At 40.3% G+C, this 25,887-nt stretch overlaps 1 protein-coding gene across 1 annotated transcript; it reads left to right on the forward strand.

Moving 5' to 3' along the window:
- Positions 1 to 1,930: 1,930 nt before the first annotated feature.
- CENPI (centromere protein I) lies at positions 1,931 to 17,237 on the forward strand (the record flags this gene model as incomplete). The annotated part of the gene is made up of 20 exons (XM_080352897.1): positions 1,931 to 2,129; positions 2,404 to 2,538; positions 3,509 to 3,627; positions 4,748 to 4,855; positions 6,078 to 6,126; positions 6,395 to 6,441; positions 7,091 to 7,180; positions 8,669 to 8,797; positions 9,058 to 9,222; positions 9,477 to 9,597; positions 9,805 to 9,896; positions 10,223 to 10,340; positions 10,439 to 10,503; positions 10,974 to 11,071; positions 11,518 to 11,653; positions 13,184 to 13,308; positions 14,365 to 14,413; positions 14,571 to 14,804; positions 16,273 to 16,314; positions 17,112 to 17,237. 20 exons carry the CDS (start codon positions 1,931 to 1,933, stop codon positions 17,235 to 17,237), a joined length of 2,247 nt encoding a protein of 748 aa, XP_080209023.1.
- Between the last annotated feature and the right edge of the window lie 8,650 nt (positions 17,238 to 25,887).

Here is a 25,887-nt window from a genome sequence, read left to right on the forward strand (position 1 = left end):
GTCATAACAGGCACCTTCTAGCGACCCCCCAGCCCGGCCCCATCTCCGCTCAGACGCCGTCACCACTGCGCGGGCGCCGCCGCCGGGCAGACCGCGCATGCTCAGGATCGCCCAGGACAGGGCGGAAGTACCGCCGTCCCTGTCCTCAGTACGTGGCTTTGCGCATGCGCGAGAGGAGATGATGCTAGCAGCAGAGGAACGCGCCCATTGGCCGCCGCAGCCCCGCCTGCCCTTAAGTGCGCAGGCGCAGGAAGTGGCGCGGAGGTTTGAACTGCGCGGCGGTTGGAGCCGGCCTATGTGTGAGGAGGTAACTGCGGTGAGACCCGCGGCTGGGGGCACCCCCGGGGCGGCTTCTCCGTGGGGAGAGTAGCTCTTGCTGCCGCTCTTGGGGCGCCGGCGTGGCGGTGGGGCTGGGCCGGGAAGGCTTCGGCTCTCCCCGTCTCTTCAGGGCCGCTCACGTCACCTCCATAGAGCTCCTCGGGGGCGTCCGGCGGGGCCGCTGTGAGGCACTGGAGGGAGAAGGGGGTGTGTGTGTGTGCGTGTGTGTGTGTGTGTGTGTGTGTGTCGGGTGGAGAGGAGGGAAAGGCATGTCCTTGCCGAATACCCGTGTGGAAGCGTCTGGCGCTGAAGAGCTGGGCAGCGCTGGGCTGGCGTTCCACCCTATTAGTTCTGCTTTAAGGTTCCTTTCTGGTAGAACTCTGCAAGACAAAGAAAATGTCAATCTATAATCACTATCAGGAATTTTCACTGTTTTGAAGCATCTAAGTTATTCTTAGTCGTGGGCACGCAACACATCTATGTGGGAGTTCTGATGTGCTTGTGTTGCCCTTTAATGCTGAGGAGGAGCATTTCACCTGCAGTCAGTAGATTCCACTTGTGAATGCCCTGTGTGTGAACATCAGTGTGTGCTTCAGAGGTCTTGACAGGGTGAGCCAGAGACTTGTTCTTGGTGTGCTGCACAGAGAGGTTAGTGACAAACAAAGATGTAGGAGAATAAAGATGATTCTAACATATTAAGGAAATGGGAGCTGAAGAGAGGGTATGAATTAAAATTCATTCCGGTTTAGTGCATCAGGAAAGAGGAGGAACAAAAGATAGGTTGCAGCGATCCAGGGACATGCATACATATGCTACCAAATCGAGAAAGTTTTCACAAAGTTTCATGTTATGTGGGTAAAAGTTTGATCTCTCCAGCATATTGAGGAGAAAACACCACTTTTCATGGTTGTATTTCACACAGAGATTGGCGCTTTTTCAGTGTTGGTAGCTCTCGCGCTTCATTTGGAAGTTTACCGAAATGACATTTTTTTTTTTGGTCCTAGCTACTAGCTAGAGAGGCTGCAGAAGAATTTTTTTTTAATGGGAAGATGAGTGTTGTTATGATCCTTTAAAAAAAAATCTGTATGTTACCTTTCAGGAAATCATGACTTGCTGACTGATTACATTGGCATACACAATACAAGTACTGAAACTGATAATGCATAAAATAAACTCAGAAGAAAATTGTTGATTGTGTTTTGCTAACTTTCAGCTAAAGTTAATTTTTGGATCAAAATATTATATAAGAATTTATCAGATAACTTTTAAATTGAGAAGAGTTCGATAACTTTTACTTGAGAATCTTTTATTCAATTTTTTACTGGAAGAAAGGATGGAGTTTCTATATACTGTTGTCTGTGCATGTTGTCTGAGTATATTGTTTGATCTTTTTGGGTGCAGGTGGCTCCAAATGATTTCCTCTGAAATTACTTTATGTGGGATTCCTCTAAAATCTGTTAGGATAATAAATTTTTCTTTACTTGTGGCAACCATCTCTGATGTTCTTCAGGTGTTGGAGGTTGATCTACTTTCTTGCCTCTCAATAGTAAAGGATTGGAACCCACATGACAAATGAGTAAAATTCTCCTGTCTCTGCTGGGAGCCTGAAAAGATGCAGCAAAGTCAGAGTTCCAAGACCCCAAAGCGGCCTCTGCAACTTCGTGATACGAATCAAACTGATCTGTCTGCATGGCGAAAAAAAGGGAGAACTGACCCTGAAAAAAGTGTCCAGGATCATCAACCTCCTAATGATCAGAAAAATGACAACGAGCAAGACTCCCTTAAGGAGGCTTTCTGCTACTTTGAAAAAGGTAAGAACAGCTTTAAGGTTAGCTATATAGGATCAAAAAGATAATAACAAAATTCTTAATAACAATATTTTAAAAGCCTTCTGTTTTCCCTCTCTAATGCCTGAGCTTTGTAATATTTCTTTAATGTTTGAAAATGTTTTCCCCTTTATATTACTATGTAAAGAACCAAACAAAAAGGAACGTACGTTGAGACAGTTCAGAGAACTTTAAAATAGTTCATTTTGAGTTGAGAAATTGTTTCATCCTTGTGTTTATCGTATTTTTTTTTCCCTAGTTCAAGACCGTGTTTCACTGAAAAACAGTATTCTGCAGAAACACTTGACTACTGTGGAAAGCGTTGCCCTACAAAGAGGATTACCCCCTGAAGGATTTAATGTGTTGCTAAATGTGGCACTCAGTGGCAAATTTGGTAAAATATTTATATACTTACTTGTGTGTCTTCTGTGAATGTCTCTTTCCCCTCTAATCAAACCTGCTTGAGATAATGTATTTATGGTAACTGTTTTGTTAAGTACTTTATCATAAAGTTAATATTTCTGGCATGCTTCAGTGTAATTTCTGAGTTCATGCTAAAAACAATCTCAGTTCTTGCTACAGGGGAGTCATATCCAGAAAAATATTATATTTTCTTACAATTACCTTTTGAAAAGCTTATTGCCTTTGTAATTGCAGGTCTCTGAAAGGCTTAAAGTGTGTCCTTAGCAACCATTGTCTTTTCCTTGTTGTAACTGGTTTGTGTAGGTTTCTTTTCCCCAATATCAAAATAATTGAACAAACTGACATATTTTAACTTTAGAAAGTTTTGCTGTCATCCTAACAGTCAATTCAGCACTGTTAATGCTACCTTCATGCCACTTTCTTAGAAAGTGCCCACCATTTATACTTCTTAATAATGAAATATTCAATGAAAAAAACTAAAAAAAGAACCCCTTGCTCCAATCCAAGAGGTGCACATGGGATTCTTTCTGCATTATGCAAGTAGTTTAGTACTTTTCTTGATTTAAAATTACTTGGCTTATCTTCAGAACAGTAATCTGCTGATACTTGGCTGACAGTCATATACTCTTTTGCTGAAGGAACTGGTTGTTTAATATTGCCAGAAATTTGTGTGATTTTTGATTGTCTTGCCAAGAGTCTAAAGGTTGTTTTGGTATTAAAATACTTGATTTTCCATTTTTTTCTCTTTAAGCTGGAAAAAAAAAAATTCTCATAACTTTTTGAGGTATATGTGAGTCCCTACTAGATTCTTGTGCACTGTTACTTTAAGCAATGAAGCTCTGAATAATCTTGTCTAGAGGGAATTTTGACCTAAGCTGCAAAACCATTTCAAAGAACCTGGTACATGAGCACCATCTTATTTTAAATTGTTTGGGTTTCAGCTGATGCAGTGAATACTCGTATACTGAAGAGTCTGGTTCCAGCCTCAGTAGTACCAGAAGATTCTGTGGTTTCATCTGTATCTTGGCTTTGTGTGAGCAAATGCTCAAGCAATGTCCAGGTAACTTAGTACATGTTTACAGTAGTGCTCTGGTTTTGCTTAAAACAGGATCAAGTCTCTTAGTGAATTTTCCTTTTAGCTGAGTTCTTCTAATTAACTGCATTTTTCTGAAGTTGGCTGCATGTTTTTCAAACAATGTTTGCTCCGGAGTCAACAACACCTGCAGTTTACAGTTTTGCTGAGCTAACAGTAGGAATGGAATGCAGAAAAGGCCCAGCTTTATATTTTGCTGCTATAGTAGCCAAGGTCACTGACAGACCTCTTATGTCCAATAAGTGAGGGGTTGTAAAAGGATTGTACTTGCAGGGAGATGCAGACAGAACTGGTGATCCAAATTGCTGAGCAAGGTATTCCTTGTCATGCACAATTTAAAGCTGGGAGATCATGAGGGTCTTGGACTCTCTTGGTCCACGGCTGGTGTCTGAGGAGGACCCTGCCTGTTCTCCTGCCTGCAGCCTGATGCTGGTTCTAGGACCATGTCCCAGAGCACTATGTCTGTCTCTTTTAAACACCTCTGTGGATGGTGACTCTACTACTTCCCTGGGCAGCCTGTTCCACTGATTGGTAATCCTTTTGGTGAAGAAATTTTTCCTGACATCCAATCTGAACCTCCCCTGATGCAACTTGAGGCCATTTCCTATTGTCCTATTGCTTGTTACTTGGGAAAAGAGACCAACCCCCACCTCACTACAACCTCCTTTCAGGTAGTTCTAGGCAGTGATAAGGTTTCCCCTCAGTCTCCTTTTCTCCAGACTAAACAGCCCCAGGTCCCTCAGCTGCTTCTCATCAGACTGTGCTCCAGGCCCCTCACCAGCTTCACTGCCTTTCTCTGAACTCTCTCCAGCACCTCAAGGTCTGTCTTGTCATGAGGGGCCCTCAGATCACACATGAGGATTAGCACATATTCAGAGCTGAGTTGCTTTTTCCATTCTGATGTGGCAGTTGGCACTCCTAGCAGGCTTTCTTCCACAGCTGAATTACCCCTGTACTGTTCACCTGTAGCTATCTGCTTGTCCTTGAGAGTGAGATGTATCCTTAATAATTCTCTTAAATTGGCTAGCAACTGGTCTTAGCTTTTGCCAATCACTTAATGTAATTTGACTATTTTTCCTATTTTCAGCTGCTTTTTTTAAAATGGCTGATCACAGTGTTTGACTTCATTGATCACAAGGAACAACTTAATGCCCTCTATGGTTTCTTCTTTTCCTTCCTCCAAGAAGAGAAGATGGTAAGGAGAGCTGAAGAATACATGGAATTGACAAAATAAACCTGAATGTTTGTTAGTAGTATGCACATTAATGCTATAATTAGTCTGGAGCAGCTGTTGGTTAGATAGCATTTTCTAATGGCTGAAATTTTTTCTTCATTTTGCATTTTTTTTTGCATAGTTTAGATTTAGAAACTGTGAAGTACTGTAGGATTATTTTAGTTTCAGTGCTGTGGTCTGGTTTGTTAAGCATGTTTCAAGGAATTACTATTCTGCGTGACAGAGCAGTAGGATATTCTGTCTAAATTCCCAAGAGTAACAATGATGCTGCGGTCTCTGGGGTTTCCTTTGATGTCAAACATCAGCAGCTGAAGTCTCCTGCTCCTGGGGAAAAACTGACTTGCATACCTTGGGCAAAAAGTAAAAAACCTTTTAGAGCAATGTTTATTTAATGGTAAGAAACTAAGTGCTGTTCTACTTAATTGATTTGAAATGTAGTTTAAATGAGAACAAGCAATCAGGAGATATCTGCTATACAGCAACTGTAAAATTCAGGTGCTAGAATGCTGAGGTGTTTGGTTCAGTTCATATTGACGTGATCTCAGCAGTCATGTTAGACAAATATGAAATTGTTAACATCTTTCAATTTAGCATATTTTGTGGTTTACTTTAAAAGTTTCTGGAGTTCTGAGTTATATTTCTTGCAAAGTTTTTAATGGTTTTAAGTCAACTTTAGTTATAATCTTTTCTTAAAACCAGATTTAAGTTCTTACTGTTTCATAGCATTTTCAGGTGTGATGGACCAATTGGAAAGTGCACCAGAGTTGATGTGGAACTGATTTCCTTACAGCCTCAGCTGCAGTTAGAAGCTCTAATGTAATAAATTACTTTGATTCAAAGGTGCCTTTCTTTTTGAAAATGTAATTGTGCATTCACTGCTGACTCCTGAAATACCATGTTCCAGGAAACAAGATCCAAGCTCAGTGAATAGCTTTGAATTACTATAGGGACTGCTCATAGTGCAGATGTTTCTAAATAAAATTGACATATGTGATATGTAAAAAAAACATGCTACTTGCTAAGAGAAGAAAGGTCTGCTCTGCCCTGGTAGGGATGCAGTGATGACTTAAGGCAGCCAACTGAATAGGACCATATCGGCTCGTGAAGCCTAGATGTTGCTTTTAGGGTATTCTGATTTTCATCTGCACTAGCAGGACAGTTCATTGCTGCCTTTTCTTTGCAGTGCCCCTTTGTCTGCCAACTGCTCTACCTGCTGACCAGGAAAGAAAATGGTGAGTCTATCCAATTGTAAGAGACAGGACACCATTTTGGTTTTTATTCTGTGACAAACCAATTGCTTTATGGCAAGGAGGCATGGGTGGTAGTTCAGCCTGATTTGTGTAACGCTTTCTGAATTGGAAACCTATTAACCTAGAAATAAGCCTGGTTGGTCCTGCTTGCTTTGCCATGACTTTTCTATAACAAAAGTCATATTACATTTGTTGCATAAATATCTGATACAGTGGTTTTAAAATCCTTTGTTCTTGATTGCATTTCCAGTAAAACCTTTTCGGGTTAGGAGGCTGCTTGACCTCCAAGCAAAAATGGTGAGTTTATTTCAAGTCTTGTAGTTTGTAAGATTAATGTCTCTAATGGAGAAGAGTGGCTAGTGTCTCAGGACAGGGTTAGACTTGGAATTGTAGGTTGTAGCATCAGGGCTTGTCTGTCTTCCATGCCCATCCCTAATTTTCATTTGTGTTTTGTGAGCATGTGCAATGACACACATAGAGCTATATATTTGATGGCTACATGTGGTAAAATCTCTGAAGCAAGGGGCTGCTTCATTTATCTGTAACCATTGATTTTTCCATTCATCTTGCTTTTTCAAGTAGTATCAAAAATGATTGAGAAATATAAGATTGTACTGGATCTACTTTTTTTTTGTAAGAAAAAACTATTACGTCTTTGGAGCAACTGGACAGCATAAGACTATTTCCATAGTTTCGATAGTTAAGTTCCTTTTTATTAGTTATAACTGCAGAAGGTTCCTTCTTCAATCCCCTTCCTATGTTATTTCATTCACAGTTTCTGCTCTTTCTTTCATTTTCTGTTGTTCATCTGTGTTTACTTACTCATAGGTAGATTTGGAAAGCTTTTAATAAGCACTGGGCTATTTTTGCTTCTAGAATATTGTATTCAGTTTCTATATTAAAAATATACTCCCCATGTTTTTCCTCTTGTTCTGCTATTTGACAGGGAGCACAGCCTTATCTGCAGGCTCTGCTATCACTTTACAAACTCTTTTGTCCTGAGCTGGTGACCATAACCCTTCCCAGGAAAATGAAGGTAAGAAATGGATTTAATTTCTTTGGAACCAGTACTTACGACAGTATTTGTACTGAGCTTTCCATTTAAGCTATAGCATGATTTAGTGGTGAAGATTAATTCTATTTCTTCTTTTCACTGAGTAAAATCAGGTTTAGATGAGGATTCCTTGTCTTGCATTTTGTGTCCTGTTCAGCACAATGAGATGATTTTGAGTGGAATGGCATCTACCTTTATCCTTATGAGGATTACTTTAATCCTCTTTTTGATGTTCTTACTGGTTTTAACTTGTTTGATGTATTGTTAAGTTCTTCAATAAACAAACTATCTTATTTGTACAAAGCATTGTCCAAATTGCCGACTTTCTCAAGAACAAATAACAATGGAAGTCAGTAAGTAACTTGGAAAGTCTGTCATGGGAAAGAGAAAAAGTAATGGGGAAAAATGCAGTAAGCATGTCAGAGACTCGAGGCAACAGCAAAAATATTACTCCACTTTTGGAGAGGCCTATGAGTATGCTTAGCCCTTTGACCAAGTGATATATGCAGCAGAAGCTGAATGCGTAACAGAAAATAGCAGGGCAGACCTATATTCTGCAACACATTTTCTTTTTATACTTCAGTGGGGTAGACTTAGGGGTGTGTGTGGTGTTTTGTTGTTTTGGTTTTTAGAAGATATTTAATTTAGAGACATTTAATTTCTATGTAGGAAAGCTGTGTTTCTATAAAAGAAAAATGGCTTTATTTCAATCTGGTTGTGTCCTTACCTTGCTCTATAGATTTATACTTTTCACCATGCTGCACAGTCATCTCTTGGAGAATTTACATTTTTTAGCATGCACAGAAGTGAAGTAAATAGTTAGCAACTAAAACACAAGTACATCTTCAATTGTTTTTATGAACATGCTGTCTTAACTTGTAGGATAAAAGCTTGGTTACCTAGGCCCAAACCAATACTTCTGTAATGGTTTGGCACTTGATTAGAATTTAAAGACTGACTGCAACTAAAAAGGTGTTGGGCTCATTTTTCCAGGTTTTCTTTTTAGCTGTAGTATCTACCTTGAGAATTCAATTACTCATTGAATTTGTTCTGTTCGGTGGATATCACTGGTGCTGAATTTGGGAAGCTTTCCAAATAACTTGCACAAGCCTACCTTGGTCATGTTTTATTTTGATGTATACTTGAGATTTAATCTGTGAATTGAAGATAAATCTGAATGAGGATTAGAAATCAGAAGTGTTGGAGATCTCTTTGGAAAAGAGAGCATTTCGGAAGGAAATAAAAGCATAACTGTTGAACTATAGCTACTCCTCAGGTTCACTACCTTTTAATGAGAGTTCTGTGCGTGAAAACCCAATCTCTTGGTCTGTTAAGCAGAGTTGAGCGTATATACATCACAGTGGTGACATTTATCAGAATAGAAAAGGATCTTTCCATTGCTTTGTCTTAGTGTGACTTCTTTGATAGATGTCCAACTTGTGGTTTTGGTTGTGTTTTTTTTTTTTTCAGGCTTACTTCAGGGATCCAGAGGGCCCATGGAAAGCAGCAATCAACACAGTAAGGCAAAGAAACCAGGAAAACACTCAAGTGTCCCGGCCACTGTTTTTAGGCACAGCCCAGCCTCAGTCACATAAAAGGGTAGGTTATGGGCTGAAGAGAGACCCGAGAGGGCATCAGGTAGCTGTTTTCATTATGAATATTGGCGAATAATGGAAGTCAGACTTTATTTTGGCGATGAGAAGAGGGGAATAGCTATATAGAAATGCAACATTCCCATTGTAATGAACACCTGGACATGTTATTTTGTGAAACAGGGTCTTTAAGGGAACACTGATCACAAGTGCATTTGATTGCACTGGGAACACAGTCATTGCTGTTCATTTGTTTCTTTTTGACAGAAATGGAATACCCAGATAAGTATACCTGCAAGCAGTACAAACAAAAATGATTTTGAAGAGGACAGAGAAAAGAAATGTGTTGAATTGTACAGTACAAATGAGTCTTTTCCAGTGGAGCAGCTGCAGACTTTTTCTCAGCTCCTACAAAATATCCACCGTCTAGAGGTGAGTTTCAGGAACGTCTTGGTAAGCTCACTGAATGTTTTGAGAGGACAAAGGGCATTCCTCTGTGCCTTGTTGATATGTGGATAGTGTGTGGGCCTACCTAGTTTTGACAGAGCATCTAATCCTACCTGAGTGTGACAAATGAGTCCTGGAGATGGTCTTATTGCCAGTAAAAGGCTTGGACAACTCTGATAGATTCTCTGGCAATTTACTGATGTAAATACTGGATAACTTTTTCTTGATTTCTCTTTCAGTTTCCTTCCCAGATGGGTTCAGTGCTAACAAACCCTTTATTGCTTCATTACATGAATTGCTTCAAAGATGAATCAGTTGACCTAAGGCTCTACTATTGGATGGACCAGACTCTTCAGCAAGGTAGGAATTTAGTATTACCTGGGGTGGTAGGGGAAGGTAAAGGATGTCTGAGGTTTTTCACCTTTCAATAACAGTACTTTGCTATCCAGATTTGTAGTGATAATCACATAGTGTTAAAATAACTACTGGAGGAGAACTGAAATTTGTTTCCAGTTGTGTTTATTCTTGCTGTGATTGTATTCAAATACAATATTCTCCCCTGTTTAGAATGCACCTGGTGTGTGGTTGATAACAGCCAATATGAAGAAGAATTTAAGAATTTCCTGGAAACTCTCTACAAGACAGAGTGCTTCTTACAGGTAAGTGCCTGTTTTGTGGAAGCTGAGGGTTTCACCAAGTCTTCCCTTTAAAGTACTTTTGCAACTTACCTGTTTCCTGTAGTACCTCTGAGAAGTGACAGTGTCTCAAGTAATAAAAACACATATTCATATAGTGAGTCAATATTCTGGAGATGGCCTTGTTTTCTGCAGGAGAGATAATTTGAGGCTGATATTGAAAAGGATAATTTGAATGTCCTGGTGAATTGTGTGGCTGGAGGGAGGTGTAAGCCTCTTTCTCCATGGTGAAATGAGCATACCAGGGTGCAGGCAAGTAAGTTTTTGAAAATTCTCCTTCTGCTTTGCAGGAGGGATTTTCTGCTTGTGAAGAGTTTCTGTATAAGAGCCTTCCTCTCTGGGATGGCTTCTGCTGCCGATCACAAATCCTCAGGTTTGTGAGTTGGATTCCCCTCCGCAGCTGCTCTGGTATGTGTTACAGATCCTTTGGGTGAGGCTGGACAGTGTCTGATCTTGGGAGCCACAATTTTTGCACAGCTGTCATACTGCTTTCTCATTTGTTTCAGAAATAAAGTCACATCTCTACGATCCCCTGGCACAGCTCTTTTTCACATCGTCCGTTTACTTTAAGGTAATTTTAGTGAGTACAGTGTCTGTTTGATATTGCTGTCTGCACTTGAGTCAGGTGTAGCAGTCTGAGTGATTGTATAGGGGATTTTATTTGCAGAAGTCTGGATTCAAATAAGGGTGAAGTATATACCTAAGACATAGCTTCTTTGGAAATTTGACTGCTTGTAAGATTTCTTCTTTTTTGACTGGAATTAAACTGAGGCACTGGAAATTAAATGAGCTGACAGTACACAAGACAATAATTGGTTTGTTTTTTTCAATTTTAACTCTGTTTTTCCTGGAGAATTTGAGTTTCAAATACTGTGTAACACATTTGCTTCAAGGGGATAAGCAATTGTCTCACTGCTTTTTGTGGTCCTGAGAAACTCTTGATATCTTTCCTTGTATACATCAATTCTCATACCATTTTTTGTTCACTATTATTCACTTATGTAAATTGTCATTAACCTGTTTTTGTTTTGCCTCTTGCAGTGCAGTGTTCTTGAGAGCCTGAAAGAGCTGTTGCAGAACTGGTTGAATTGTCAGGTGACTCATCTGGATTCAGAGTCTAATTCTGAAGTCCATTCCTCGTAAGTTTGTCTAAAATAAATGCAATACAGTGTTTTGTGCATTGTTCCCTAGTGTGTTCAGACATATATTCTAGCCCTATTACCCAGCATCAAGACAAACTAGAAGGTTAATAATGCTGTAATGTTTCTGCTATATTGTAAGCTACCTCGTCAATCGTGTTCTTCCTCTTTCTTTGTTAGTTCTTCCTCTTTCTTTAGAAAGTATTTCTGTTGACACTGAAAATTGAAATGTCCTGAAGTCAAAACCCTTATAACAATGACAGCTGGGTCATGTTCATAATCATGTTGGTAACAACATGTTACTGGGTATGTTGAAGAACAAGTGTATGTTGCTGAGTGCTTAGTGGGGCAGAAGGATAAACTTCAGTTTCTTTTTTAACACTCTTCCGTTTTGCCATTTTGCAAAGAGGTGTATATACTAATGTTGTGCTGTGTTGTTGCTGCAGGAATACCACTCTTTCTGGAGTAGTGAACATGATTGCTGAACTGATCCACTTTGTTGGATGGATCTCTACTGTTGCATTGCGTTTGGAAAGCAATCATACTTTCTTGCTGCACTTTATCCTGGATTTCTATGAGACTGTACGTATCCCATTTATTTTGCCTTTCAATAGTGCAGTACTCTAAGGCAGTCTGCATTTTTTAAGGTAGAGCATGAAAACACGTTCCTTATTATAGTTTACAGAACTTTGATTAAATGCAAGAACGTTCTAAATACTTGGTAGATCTACAGGTGATAGCTGCTGCTATTGCATCCAGAGGCAGAATGAAATATGCTGCTAGAAAGTGGTTGCTCATAAGTCAGAGGTGATCTGTGGAAGGGGAAGTGACATGCTTTTTTAATGCAAATTTATAGAAAAGAACAATGTTCAGTTAAATTGTAAAAAACATATCCTTAAATGTTGCCCTAAACTGATATTTTTTTTCCTCAGTTTGTCCTGTAGACAAACTAAATGGCATCAAAGAAGCTTAAGTGCTGTAGATGTGCTTACTGCCACGTGAACTCCAGCCATGCTGGTTTTGCTCCTACAATTTGGATAAAATTGTGAAGAGTTGAGAAAACAATGATAGTTCTGAAATCTGCTTGTAATTAAAGTGTCCATTAAAAATGCGCAAAACTAATAGGCAACAATATTTACATGAGATGGTGTGTTTAAAATAAGTAAATGCTAATTTTATGGGAATATGCAGAGAATCGTGCACCCTTTGTATGATTATTGGTGCTCTAGCAGACAACTAGGACTTGAATTTTTTTTCTTGAAGTTTATATATTCAGAACTCTAGAGTTTTCTAAAATCATGCAGTTGAGATAGTAAGTGTAGAGTCTAGATTTCTGAAAATACCAGTAATTCAGTTACATGCAAATATCTGCCTATACCTTACATGATATAGTTGTACTGAGAACCAGAGGAAAGGTGAAGGTCTGGCAAACAATCTTCAGTGAAGTCTGTTATGAGATCAGGCAAAGGAGTCCTAAAACAATTGTTGTCAAATTGTTTATGATCTGAGCTGTAGTAACTAGATATGCATATTTTTAGATCACTACTCTTCTGAGAGTCATGCATACCTTCCCAAAGAGCATACCATTGGGAATATTCAACTGTGCCTAAGCTGTAGAGGACAGTAGTGTGTTAAGTTCCAGTAATATTGCTTTTAATTATTTCTCCATATGTTAAGACTGTCATTATATCTAAGGATCTTATTAAATCCGCAGAAACTTTAAAATGTCCCTCTTGAAACTGAATCTTAAATTCAGTTTAAGTCTAAATTCAGGTTAAGTCTAGTGGAATCCCAGCTACATACATCAGAATGATCTGAAAGGTCAGAAAAAAATGGCTGCTGCTTTTTTTTATAGGGATCTAGGTAGATTTGACTCAGCAAGTAACTGTGTTAAAACATAAGGAATATCTAAAAGGTTGAATCAAAGACTGAGATATGAATTAATGTCTCATACTGAGAAGAAAACAAACAAAATTGCTCCATGCCGGCCTTCCCTCCTAGGTGAAGCTGGTGGAGCTGGCTGGAATGCAGTGTCATGCTCTTTTGCTCTTAGACACTTTGGGGTTTGTTAATGGCAGGAATAATCTGCCTGGATTTGCTTCGTTCTTGCAGGTGTGTGACATGTATCTGAAGTATGATCTGCCTTTGTTGATAATGCCTCCTCCTGGAGTTTTCTATGCAGTGCTTCTCGGCATGGATTCTGTCAACTTGAATCAGCTCTGCTACATTATGCACAGGTATTACAAATGGTGTGGGCTGTAGGGACTCCTTGTCTTCTCTTCCAGTCTTTTGGAAATGAAATTACTTTGGTGTGAAATGTTTTTTCTTGCCACATGAGGTAAAGGTGAAAGTTTCAGTTGTGCCTAGGTTTCATGATACAGGATTTTATAGCTGTAGTTCCTATCCTCTTTTTTTCAGTCTGTTATCCAAAATAACAGGATTCTGACCTCTTTCCTGGTATTACTTCCATATCTTTGATATGGGAAAGGAGGACTTCTGATATTGTTTTGGGAACTTAAATCAGCCGGCTGGAATCACTAGTAATCAACTATACAATTTTTTTACTCCTGTGCTTTGACCACTAAGCTTGAACTTTTCCTTACAAATTCTGTAATGCGCTGAGTAGGAAATGCTTCTGCCACCTCCAGACTCTGGGAATTTGGGACTGCTTTGTGCTGCCTGCAGGTCCAAAGACAGCACCGTTCAGCTCTCTGCAGATCCCACCAACGTGGCCACTGTTCTTGGCCTTGTTAATTCCAGTGGTTGCATCTTGAGAAGGAGAGTAGCCAAGTGCTGACAGCTGGTGCAGGGCTCTCCATGTGGCTTTTTCTCTAAGGAGTCTGCAGGGTAATTAACACAACAGGACAGTTGCTGGGAAATAAAAGAAGCTTGTGCTTATTATATAGAACAACTGTCAAGTTGCATTACTTCCAGTGGGTTGTTTTCCTGCTTAGTGAATGAAAATACACTTTTTCTGCTGATTTTTAAGGCTCTATGTCAATTGACGTGTATTGCCTTTATGAAGGTGACTGTCCCAGGCAAATCAGTCATGTCTTACCCAATAATATTCGTCTCTTAAATTATTATCTCACTACTGTGCTTGTAAAGGGTAGGTCTATGACAAGTGATAAAGTCCCTTTCAATTCTTTTTCATGTCTTTCTTTTTTTACCAGTAAAGTTTGATTTCTCTGGTGGAGGAATAAGCTTTCTTAATATATCCCACAAGCTTTTTTCAATGCTGGTAGGTAGTAAAAATTTACGGGTACCTACATTTCTCCTTTTTCTTTTTTCAGGTATCGAACCAACTTGGTGACTGCCAAAGAAAATGAGCTGAGTAAAAAGGTATTGTGGGCAAATTTGCCATGTGCCAGAACAGCCCTTAGCAAGGAGTGGGGTTGAATGGAGTGGAGGTGTTCTGTTAGCATTCTTTTAAGGACTGGAGGGAGCACATGCCTGCTTTGATGCTATTTATTTATTTTTGTTTTTTCTTGCCCCTCAGAAAATACTGCAGTTCAAGTTCAGTAATCAGACATATCAAGAGTACAACAAGTACCTAACAGCAATGGTGGGTTGTCTGTGGACATCCAATGCATTCCAGAAGGATACTCACCCTCAAGGGATTTCAATGGATGAAGAACTGCTGAAGAAAACCACAGTGCCAGATTTCAAAACCAGCTTTAACATTGTCTGCCACCCAGCCTTGATGAGCTATGCTTTCTTCTACCTGCAGCAGGTAATGGTGTATGCCAACTTTTGGACCTTTGACAGCACCAGATGTTCTGTCTTGATGGTTTCTTCTGAGAAGTGTTTCTCGATGTATTGGCTGACTGGTAGAGTCAAGTGAGCTTTCCACAGCTGGTATGGCATTCTGTGTTTGTGTCAGATCAGTGGCACAGTTTGAATGGTCTTTGTTTGCTTGGTATGAAAGCATGAGTGTAACAGTTTCAGATGTGAATTTGTGCTTATGATTGTTTTGAGGATAGAACTAAAATAGGTAAATAATGAAATGAATCACTGATTCAGTAGAAGCTTCCCAATAGCGCATCCTGCCCCGCAACATGTGGAGTGTGACCTAAACATTAAAACTCCAAAAAGTCTAGGAATACATAGTGTGTGCACAGTAGAACTTCTAGCAGTAGCTTTTGAGAATGGCTTATTAAAAAGAAATACAAGTAGCTACTTCAAGTACGGAAGATATGGTGCTGTCTTATATTGCCTGATACATATTCCACTAGTAGTAGTCTTGAATTCCAGGCGTTATTGGGTTCAATGCAGCTACTGAATAGTGGAAGGAGCAGCTTGTCAGAGTTATTGCTCCAAGAGGTGCATGCTGCTCTGAGCGTTTTGTAGCTATCCAAGGTGTGTGCAAAGATGTGTTTTGTTGTGAGGGATGCTGGCAGACTGAGGGCGTGTGTAAGTGTGGCTCCTGGAATGAAGCAAGGGAAACCTGAGGTTAAAGTTGAAGCAAAGAACGCTGGTTAGGAACACTTCACAAATTTGCTTTTGTTTATGTAGTTGGTGTCCTGAATCTATGTGTCTTACTGCTGATTAAACCCAAGTCTTTGCCAGAGGAAGCTATTTTATTTTTGTTATATACCACTTATTTTCTTTGGCCCTTTTACTGTTGTGGCAGGATTAGTTTAAAACAAAACAAATCAAACAAAACACCCCACAAGCAAGCAAAACGAACAAGCTTCTGGTGGAGAACTGAACCAAGAGAGATTTTGCTTAGCAGCTATCACAGGTATTTTAAAAGATAGGAAAAAATACTTAGGTGCAGTGTCATCTTTTCTAAACACTTCAGTGCTGAGCAGCAGAGGGCACTGCTCTGCAGTGCCCTTAGAACACAAGAAATAATCTAAATGTCAGTAAGTTCTCTCCTCTTGTTCTTTCTCATTGTTGGGAATCACCTAATGTTTTGAAGGGGTAGCTTATTACGCTGTAGAGAAACAATGGTTAAAGATACATATAAATATTCTGTTGCTATTCAATAATGCTGCAGCACAGGGCAAGAGGGTCTTTACCTTGCTACTTGGAGACACAGTATGATGCTGGACACCCGTTCTGAAGCATGATTAAAGATCTTTGGATTTCTTTGCACACTTACAATTCTTGATTTAGGAGGGGACTAAGCAGAAGCCCAGAAACTCTGGATACACTTTTTATCTGACTTGTTACTGTTTTTATTCTCTCTTCTTAAGGCTTTTCCAGATAACACCACTGTTGACTTCAGTTTAATTAAGGTAAGATTTCTCATTTTGGTGAAGTGAAAACAGGCAATTTTCAGTTGCTATGTAGAAGAGGATGAGGTGTGATAATATTAACCAATCACATAAATGCTCTATAAAAGTTTTGAAAGGGGATAATTCCAACTGTAGACTTTGGTTCAATCTTTTAGCAGGGCCAAACATAAGGACATCATCCCCTGAGAAGTTATGTATCTAGCCATCTGGGGATAGTTGTCTGAGATTTTTATATATATTTCTTTCACAAGTCAGTGCAGTATCAGGACAAGGCTGGCTGTTTGTTCTCTGCAGGCTGCAGAAAACGTTATGTTTTTAGTGTACTTGAAGCAGAATTTCTATCATCAGTGGACTTTAATATTGCATTTCTGAGATGGATGTGTGGCTCTGTTATAGTTTTGAATAGGAATCCTCCACTGAGCAAGTATGGGACAGATGGATTCCTTTCCTCTACCACAGTGTGCTTCAAACCTGATTTGGAGGAATAGTCACGAGTGATGGAAGGAGGGCTTCAATATCCATGTTCATTTGGTTTCTGACATCTTCACTGTTGTTCCAATAGACTTTGCTCTTTTTAGAACTGAGATTTATAAGCATCTTCAGTATTAAAAGATCATGATTTGTCATGCTCAAGTTAATGTGTAATACATAAGTGAAAAGTTTGGGCATTTAGGAACAGGGTGTGACCCTGTATACCTGTGGGTATTTACAGACTAGGATGGATGTTGTCAAACTGTGGAAGGTGATATTTGTGGAACTTTTTGGATGGCATCTGACTGTTCTTTCTGTTTTTATAGGGAAAGGAGTGGAACAGGTATCTGGAGTATCTCTATTTGCAAGGCTTAAAGGGCCTGAAGGTCTTTATTGAAAGCAGCGTCAATCGTATTTCCCAGGCCTCTCACAGTAAATCAGGAAATGTGTAAATGTGCCACTGGGATTCACTGGAGCCTGTTTATCATCTGAAAGAGGAAAGCAGAATTTAATGGACTATGTCACTAATTCTTCCTTCTGGAGAGGAAAGAAACAGAGCAATTACCCTTGTCTGCATTTTTGTACTGACATCTATTTTAGGAAAGTTGAAGACATGGAAGGAATGCTGGCTTGGTCCACTAACCCTGAAAGCCCTCTTGTCCCTGCTTGAACTTCTCTGGTCTGAAGCTGCTGAGCTCATATATATCATCCTCATTTTTCTCAGTTGCAGTATCTGGTTTGATTGAGAAACAAACCTCTTCTATCTCAAACCTGCAATGAACAGCTTTGCTTCATTTATAAGTAATGTTGATCCCTGACCTGCTTTGCCTTCCACAACAGCAGGTAATGAGAAGCAATTCAATTGGCCTTTTGGGGATACTGTATATGTACTGGCTTGGAGCACTATGAATTTCCCAGTTCCCTGTTGCACTGTGTATATACAGAGTCTGACCAACTGACCTTCCTCAACTTCACTTTTATTATGAAGCTTCCAAAAGAGACTTTTTGCTATCATTTCTTATAACATTCTTCTAATGCAGCTGGCAAATTTGATGCTCAGTTGATGGCTTATCAATGATTTGAGCATTTGAGCAGTGTTGCTACCAGCTCACCATTTTCTGTTGAGAAGTGCAAATGTAACTTTCCTTTTTGTATTTTTAGCTCTGTGTTGTATACTGTGTATATATGGATAATTTATATCTTGTAAAAAGTTTCCAACATGCCATTTGAATGAACTCTGCTACAAAATGTATCTTTTCTTGTAATTTCATTTAAGTGCTGAGTAGAAGCTGGGAGAAGCAGATCTCAGGTCTTCAAAATTTGAGTGAACTTAATTTCACTGCTGTAAAATGAGGCTTTAGGCACTTGAAAGATGGATTAGCATATACTGAATTTTTGCCTTGTGAAATCTGTACTTTGGTCCTCAGAGTGACTCCAGAGCTGCTAAGGATGTGTTTGGTTCCTTTATCCTCTCAATCAGACTGGCTCTGGGTTGAGTACCATTCTTCTCGGCTCAAATAAACGATATGGTTAATACATGTGTATATATATTTATATGTGTTTATATAGTCACTCCAGAGAATAAGAATCTTTCACTGAAGACTTTGAAGGATTTGCAGAGCGATCTGCTTAGACTAAAGTATTGCCCTGTCTCATCTGGATGTGCTATTCCAGCCAGTACAAGTGCTGCTTGCTAATTTCTGTGTTCAAAAATCCTGGTTATATTTTCTCAACGGGGAAACTCCACAAATCACAAATTCCTCCAAGTGGATATATTCTGAGCTGTGACCCTGACAAATAACCAGTTATCTCCTTTAAAAGCTGGTACTGTTTGGGACCAGCTCAGCCTATTGGCTGAGGACTATCCCAACACCACTGGCTGGCAAACCCTGTCACAGTGGTGCCTGTTTGTTAGATCCTTAAAGGTTTGAGCAAAGGACCCGAGGAGGAGAGCTCTGTAGTTGTTTTATAATTTTTATGGAACTACTTTTAGAAATGTATGGGAAATGCTATAATAGCCCTTATGCTGGAAAGCCTGTGTACTGCATTCCTTTGGGACAACTTGATCTTTTTTGTCTTCATGCCATACAATTGTCTTCTGATGGTGATCAGACTTGTCCTTCCATATTGCTGCACTGGGATTCTGTGTAGGAATGGGGCTGGAGGGACTGGCAGCCCTAGGAAAACAGGAGGAGAAGACATGGATGTGGCAACAGATCTGTGCAGGACAGGCTGCTTCAAACACAGGACATCACAAAGCAGTGTTTAGTTGTCGCTAGGATGGCAGACTTCGTGTTACCTGGGTGCTGCTTCGAGTTTCTTTGGAAGGATCTCTGCAGCACTCCTGTCAGGCTGGAAGGTGCTGCTGGAGGCTTCATTTCAAGTGAGAAAGGTGCCTAGATTCTTAAGTGTGTGTGATGTATATAAATGTATCTGAAGAGGTTTATAGCAGAATCCTTTAGGATATACTGAATGTTGGATAATTATTGGCCCCTGAGATCAGTTTTCACTTGAGGCTCGTGTTTGGTTGAGAAAACATGGAATCATGTTATGGAAGGCTGCTGTTGGAGCATCACAGGTCTTTTATTATATGGTGTTACAAAAGTCTTTGAACAAATTGTGTACAAATTTGTCATTCAAGTGCACAGGTTGGACACTCAGAGGTGCAGAAATAAAGTAACAGGGCGGGTAACTTTCCCTTTCCCTCAACTTTCTTGGTCAAGATGGCTGTTTAAAATCTTTCCCATATAGCAGTGATGTGCCTTGTATTACTGGGCACTTGAGATTACTTTTACCATCTTTTGTATACCTTGGTAGTTCTTGTCTTTCACATCTGGACATTTTTCTGTTTTCTGTAGATACCTGACTTTACTAACATTCCGCTTGAACAGAAGAATGAATGGCTCTTTTGGGGAGGAATGTGCTGCTGTACTTTTTATCTCCCTGCTCACTCTTTACCATCTAATCACAGTGGTAAATTTTGTAGAGCATTTTCTGTTTCAAGCATATGCTCAAAGACTTGGCTGACCATGGCACCTGCTCTGGGGACCAAAACAGCGATAGCCAAGATCCATCCATTTCCTAGTAAGTGATAAGTCAGTGATTTACTTCTAAGTGCTGGTTACTGCCCATTGTAATGTATATACTATGAAACTGTACCCTGTGTGTCTATGCTGTGACACTGTAGCAAAACAACTGCGTTTTGATATTATTTGAAAGGAACAATGCAGGAAGAAATGTTCATTTAAGGCTCACATTCATGTCAACCAGCACCTCTGAATATTTAAGATTAGGTCAGGCCTGCAGCCTCCCTCTGAGGGGTTTATATGGAGCATGATTCAGTAGAAAGTGTGTGCCTTCAAGTGGCTTAGCTCTGCTCTAGAGTTGTTTGATTTCTTTCTGGAGGATGCTGTTTCAAGGTCCAAATTTCCAGTGTCAGCTGATCTTGGGGAATGCTGGTTTGTGTCCTGTCTGCCCATGAGTAAAAGCTGATTTGTTCCCGCTCCTGTCTGGCTTCCCTTCTCAGGAGGCTTCTACGTGCTTTTCATTTAGGGGTTTTGTAATAACACAAGCAGGGCAGGGCAGTGGTGATTTCATCTTAACCATATTTGCAGCTTTTCTAGGAGCCTGTGTAAGGTACTTTCAAAAAGTGAAGCTTTTCCCTTTAGAAAAATTTCCGAGTGGGTATTCGATAGCTCAAAGTGCAGGGCCAGAATCCTGTCTGGGGGAAGCAGGCACAGCTCTGCGAATTTCTCATGGATCTGTGGTGAGTTGCACCAGCTGAACATCTGGTTCACAGTGCACAGAACCAAAGGCATTAACCCCTCCCTGTCAGACACATTGGTCTGAGCATTATGCATCTGGAAATGCAAATGCCTTGGGCTAGAGTTAAGCTGAATTCTTTTCCAAAGCCATGATTGCTTTGTGTTTCTGTTAATCATGATTTTATTCTGTGGGAAGAAAACAATTGGTGCATTTTTATGCAGCAGGTTGTGCTGCTATTTTAGAGAGAGCTTGCTCTGAAAGAGTTAATAATTTCAACCTGTTTTCAGCTGGAATGAAGAAACTAGTTCCTCTGTGTCCCTGCTTTCTATTCTCTTGTTGGCCTACTTCCCTCTGCTTGCATTTTGCATTCCTAATGCCATGAATAAATCAGGACCCAAGGATTTAGAAGGTGGTACAGCTGTAGCCACTCAGAAAATTGAACCTCTGAGGCTTGTACTGCAGCTCTAATAACTGCCAGTATGTGTGCTTCTGAACTCTTCTAATAAAATTTAACTGGTACCAAAATAAAATTCACTTTGCCTTTTTTACATAACATTTAAGGTTTTTTGTGCTTCTGCCCAGCATCTCCTCACTTGGCTCCCTTTGTCTTTTCGTGAAGCTCAGTTATAAGCCCTTTAGGGCAGGGCGGTCACCTCCCAGCTGCTGTGACAAAACGGTTTATCGCAAATCTTTGCACGGAGGAGAAAAGAATAAGGGAAACTGGGTGATCTGACCTGGCTAAGGGTTCATCTTCTCTACAGAACCACAGCACAGTCAAAGTCCCATCTGGCTGTAGTCCTAGATCCTCTTGTAACTTGTCATTAATAATACACACTGGGCTGCTTTTACTTGTAGTGTTGTGGCTCCTGAGAGAATGTGGGAGGGAGCTCTTGATGTGCTCTTTGGTCAGAAGATGGGGCTAGTCTGGGTGAAGAACAACAGACATTGGTAACAAGTTTGCTCTGGAGGATGAATATCTTGAAAGAACAAAGTCTCCAAGCGTTTTATTCCAGCAAAGATTATTTATGTTATATTAATACCAATGGCTTTCTCTCATTATGACTTTGCTTTTTATAATAAAAGTAATTATTTTGGTCCATTGATGGGGCAGTTTCATCAAACTGCTTTTGACTAAGAAGGTCTTTTATGACCTTCCTAGCATATATTGATGTGGTTTTCAGCACAGGGATCCTGAGAGCTGTATCTGGCTGTTAGATCTGCCCAAGTAACTCCCAGGTAATTATAGTTGGCAAAAGAGGTACTGAAGTACATAAATAACGTTCTGTAAAGTGCATATCTTGTGATGCTGCTTCATTTCTCTGCTTCTCAGTTTCATGCCTTGTAGGAGTAAAAAGTCTGTATAGCAGAGGGTAAGATTGGAGAAAAAAAAAGCTTTAATTATAATGGCATCTAATTTCTATTTCAGGCTCACCATGGTCTTGCACAAATGTAGAAAATGAAACAGTTGGTCTTCACAAGCTGCAGGTGCCTTACACAGGCTCTGAGTGCTATTTTAACCTTGACAACATTTAGAAATCCGGAGGCTCAGACACGATCCCATTCTGCAGCTTAATGAGAGAACGTGCATCAGGCAAGCTTTGGTACCTGCCAGAAACGTGACACAAACAGGCCAGGTGATGGGTGTTCAGTCACTGTAACGTGTCTGAGCTCCTGAACCTCAGGCGCTGGGTTTAGGTGCAAATTGCAACACGTACTTTTGAAAATTATATTCTCTACCTAAATAATGCGGATGCTTCCTTTAAAGAATTCAGTGACAAGCTTCTCGCGTATGTGTATATTTTTATATGCAGCTGGATCCCTGCGCAGTTTGGCTCGCTCTCCTCCGGTGTCAGTGCTGTGAGCCTGGACTGCTATCTCTGCACAAGAGGCTGCTCTCGGCAGGTTTTCTCCCAACCCTCTCTCCAGGCCTGTAACATTCCCATCATGGCTTGTTGTGCACGGATCACTAAGCAGTTTCCCTTCTCTTAGGGCACCTCTGTTCTATGTCGAAGTGAATCTTCGGCAGCTCCTGTGCGATTGCTTTCCTGCTCCTTTGTGTGCATGGCCCAGTAAATAAGGAGGGGGATGGAAAGCACACTGTAAATGTGTTGACAGCTTTTGAAGAACAAAATGGCCCCTGAAAACCGTCTGTCTGCCTTCTCCTTCTCTCCTGCATGTTTTTGCTTTCTTTTCTACCATTTTCTCCCTTTTCTATTCTTTTTCCATCTCTCCCCCAATTTTTTACACTCTTGACACCCACCCCCTTGTTCTTTTGGTGCTTGCTGCTTGAAATATTTTCTCTCTCTCCTATAGTCTGTCTCATTTCTCATTCAGGGGACCATTTCAGTCCCTCTGCAGGAACAAACGACAAGGGGGATTCATTCTGTTTCCGAGTGCTGGTCAGCTGTCTGCTTGTATCAGTTCTCTACCCATTCTTCTCTCTCACCCCAGGTACTGTGCTTTTAGAAAGTATCCCGCTGTTTTTCTAAATGCTTTCAGCGGGGTAGAATCTGTGCTTGGAAGATTTTTATGCTTATTGGAGCTGGCAAAGGAAGCGCAGTTATTTATTTGATATCAGTTATTTAAACAAAACAAAAGGAACAGGATGGTGCAAGATCTGGGTAACCGTTCTTAGATCCTTCTCAAGCTGAATTTGGGGCCCCTAATTCTAGTTCTGCTGCTTTTTCTTGAAAAGAGACTCTGTGCTCTCCTGACAAGCATGTGCTTATCTAATGTACGGGAATCGATGGGCACGTCTGTCCTTTTGTGTGAGATCGGTTCCTTCTGTCTTTGCCTTCCCAGGTACGCACAGCGTAACCACCAAGATCAATTATTTTCCATCAAAGCTGAATTCCTGTCATTTCGATGTGGATCGCTGTGTGAGAACTCGGTTTCATCTATTCCTTCAATTAGGAGGAGACCCAGATGAGGGAGCCCTGTGTCTCAGGAAAACAGGGATTTGTAGGCTCTCAGGGAGAAACAGGAGTTTTTCAAGCCATAAGGGACCTTGTCCCGGCTCACAAGCCTTTCACCAAATCCTTTTCCTGCAGCTGGATCCCCAAGGACAGGGTCAGTGTACGACTAGGGAAATTGCTCCATTTTTCATGTCTTCTGTATTCTCCTTTTAGTCAGGATGCTTTTATATATATTCTCAGTCAATGTTTCGCTCTGTTCTTTGGTTTGGGTGTTTGGAGGCTTTTAGGACATCAATGAACTGTTTGTGCATGTAGGAACTTCAAAACCTCCAACTCCTTCCCTGCTCAAAGCACCATGTGGGTTCCTCAGCAGAGGTTGCTTGACAAAATGCCACAACACTTTGTGCAAGGCAAAGATCAGTTGAATACAGATGTATGAACGTGCTCTAACCTGCTGCCTTCCTCGCTGCTTCTGCATCGTGCTCCCTGAAGACTTTCTTCACTTTACATTCTCTGTGTGTGTTATTGGTAGAGCTCTACAGGAGGGATTTCTGAGAATTGATTCCACGCTGTTAAATTGTAGTATTCCTTGCACAATCTGCATAGGTAAAGCGTCATTCTCTAAAATGCTTTAATTGGGATAAATTGATAAATTTGAGCTTTACTCAGAAAATGAAAGAATCTAGTAAAGTTTCCAAAGAATGACAACGATGCTTCCTCACTGGGGCGCCAGGGAAGCTGATCCTCCTCTTTCAGGAGACGTGAGGTTTTAAAGGAGGGAAGTTGCAGCGTTTGAAGAGGAGAGTGCGCATTTTGGGAAATTATTTCCTGAAACAAGGACTATCTTAGAAGAAGTTAATGAATGGGAGCTTACGGGAAGCAAAAAAGTAAAAGCAATAACCTTTAACGTATCAACACCTGAAGTATTGTGCTGGAAACACAAATACTAGAATTTTAGTTAATGTTTTTGTTGGTTGGTAGTGCACGGTACTTAGTGTTGTGCATGTTCTAGCTTACGAATCGTTTGACCAAACTGATGTTGACTTTGAATAAAAACAAATTAATAAAGACTTTGGGGTCAGGCCAAACGCAGCCCTTCTAGCTTTTGAAATCTTCAGACTAAAAATACCATTAATACATCTCCATATAGCACAGTTTTCACCAGTCATTTTCAGCAAATGCATTTGTATTCAGGGTATTCTGCATTTTGTGACTTTGTATGTCTAGTCAGTGTTGCTGATTCTGATTTCACAATTGTAAACTGGAATCTCTTTTAGTGATTTAAATTGATTAAAACACCAGTGTTTAAAAGGGACTGATTCTGGCGTAAATCAGAATCTGATTTCAGTTTCGTGTTCGTGCCATATAAAACCTGGCTTGATTTTTATCTATTGTATGTTTGTACATTATTTAGAATTGTGCATGTTGACATGTCCCTGTTGGGTGGGTAGAGATTTTTAGTTTTGCTGACAAGGTACATATTTGCCATTGAGTAAAACATGAAATGTCTGAGATGTTTTGTTAGGGAAAGGCATACAGTAGGTAGCACTGTGTCTTCTGGAAGCTGGGTTCTTGGAGGTCCTTGGAAGATTGTTTGTGTATTAAGTTCTCTTCAGAACTCAAAGCACATCACATTTAGCATCCTGTCTCATAAACCTTCCCATACACTTTAAAATGTTGTAGTGCTTATGTGCAAGGCTGCATTTATGACAGATCTGAGTTTGTCACCCTGATTTCCTTTGAGTTCTGAATTGCTCAGCTGTTTGTCCTAATTATATCCTTAAAACAGAAGGTATTGGGGGACTTCAGAAGATACTCTCGGCCATGGAAGCAACTCTCACCAGCGATTCTGGTTTGCCTTAAAAGTTAAGCTAAACTGTTGTTTTCTGTGTTGTGTTTTGCTGTCCCCAAACTACCAATGTACTTCAAAGCACCTTGTTTTTGTGGTTCGGGCTGTCTGTTAATGTCTCTGTGCTGATCTCTGTCTTGTGTGCATGTGTAACTTGGCTTGATATGTACTCACTCTGTTCATCCGTGTTGTCATGTCCCTTGTAGACGCTGTTGGTGACAGATGCACGCTGCAGCTGGATTTGGCCATGTCTCTCTGTGGAACGCTGTGTTTGGAGTTGCCCGGATAGCCCTTCCAGCACTCTCTGGTTTTCCTCCCCCCCACACACCCCCTGCTTAACGCAGGACTTGTTATTTGTGTGTGTATGCACAAAAATAGCCCAGCAGAGGTTCTGCTCATTGCTGTCTTCCTATACACAACCTTTCTTTTCTTTTTGTCTATACAGAGCTTTTCAGAATGACTTTTGTTGCATCAGTACAGCGGTTGTGGAAGCAGCAGCTGTTGAAGAAGCTTTTAACAGCAGAAGGTGTGTGGAGTGAGTTGGTACTTGAAGTATGCAGTGTTGTTCCTTTT

The sequence above is a fragment of the Nesoenas mayeri genome (assembly GCF_963082525.1).
Source record: "Nesoenas mayeri genome assembly, chromosome: 13".
NCBI lineage: Eukaryota > Metazoa > Chordata > Aves > Columbiformes > Columbidae > Nesoenas > Nesoenas mayeri.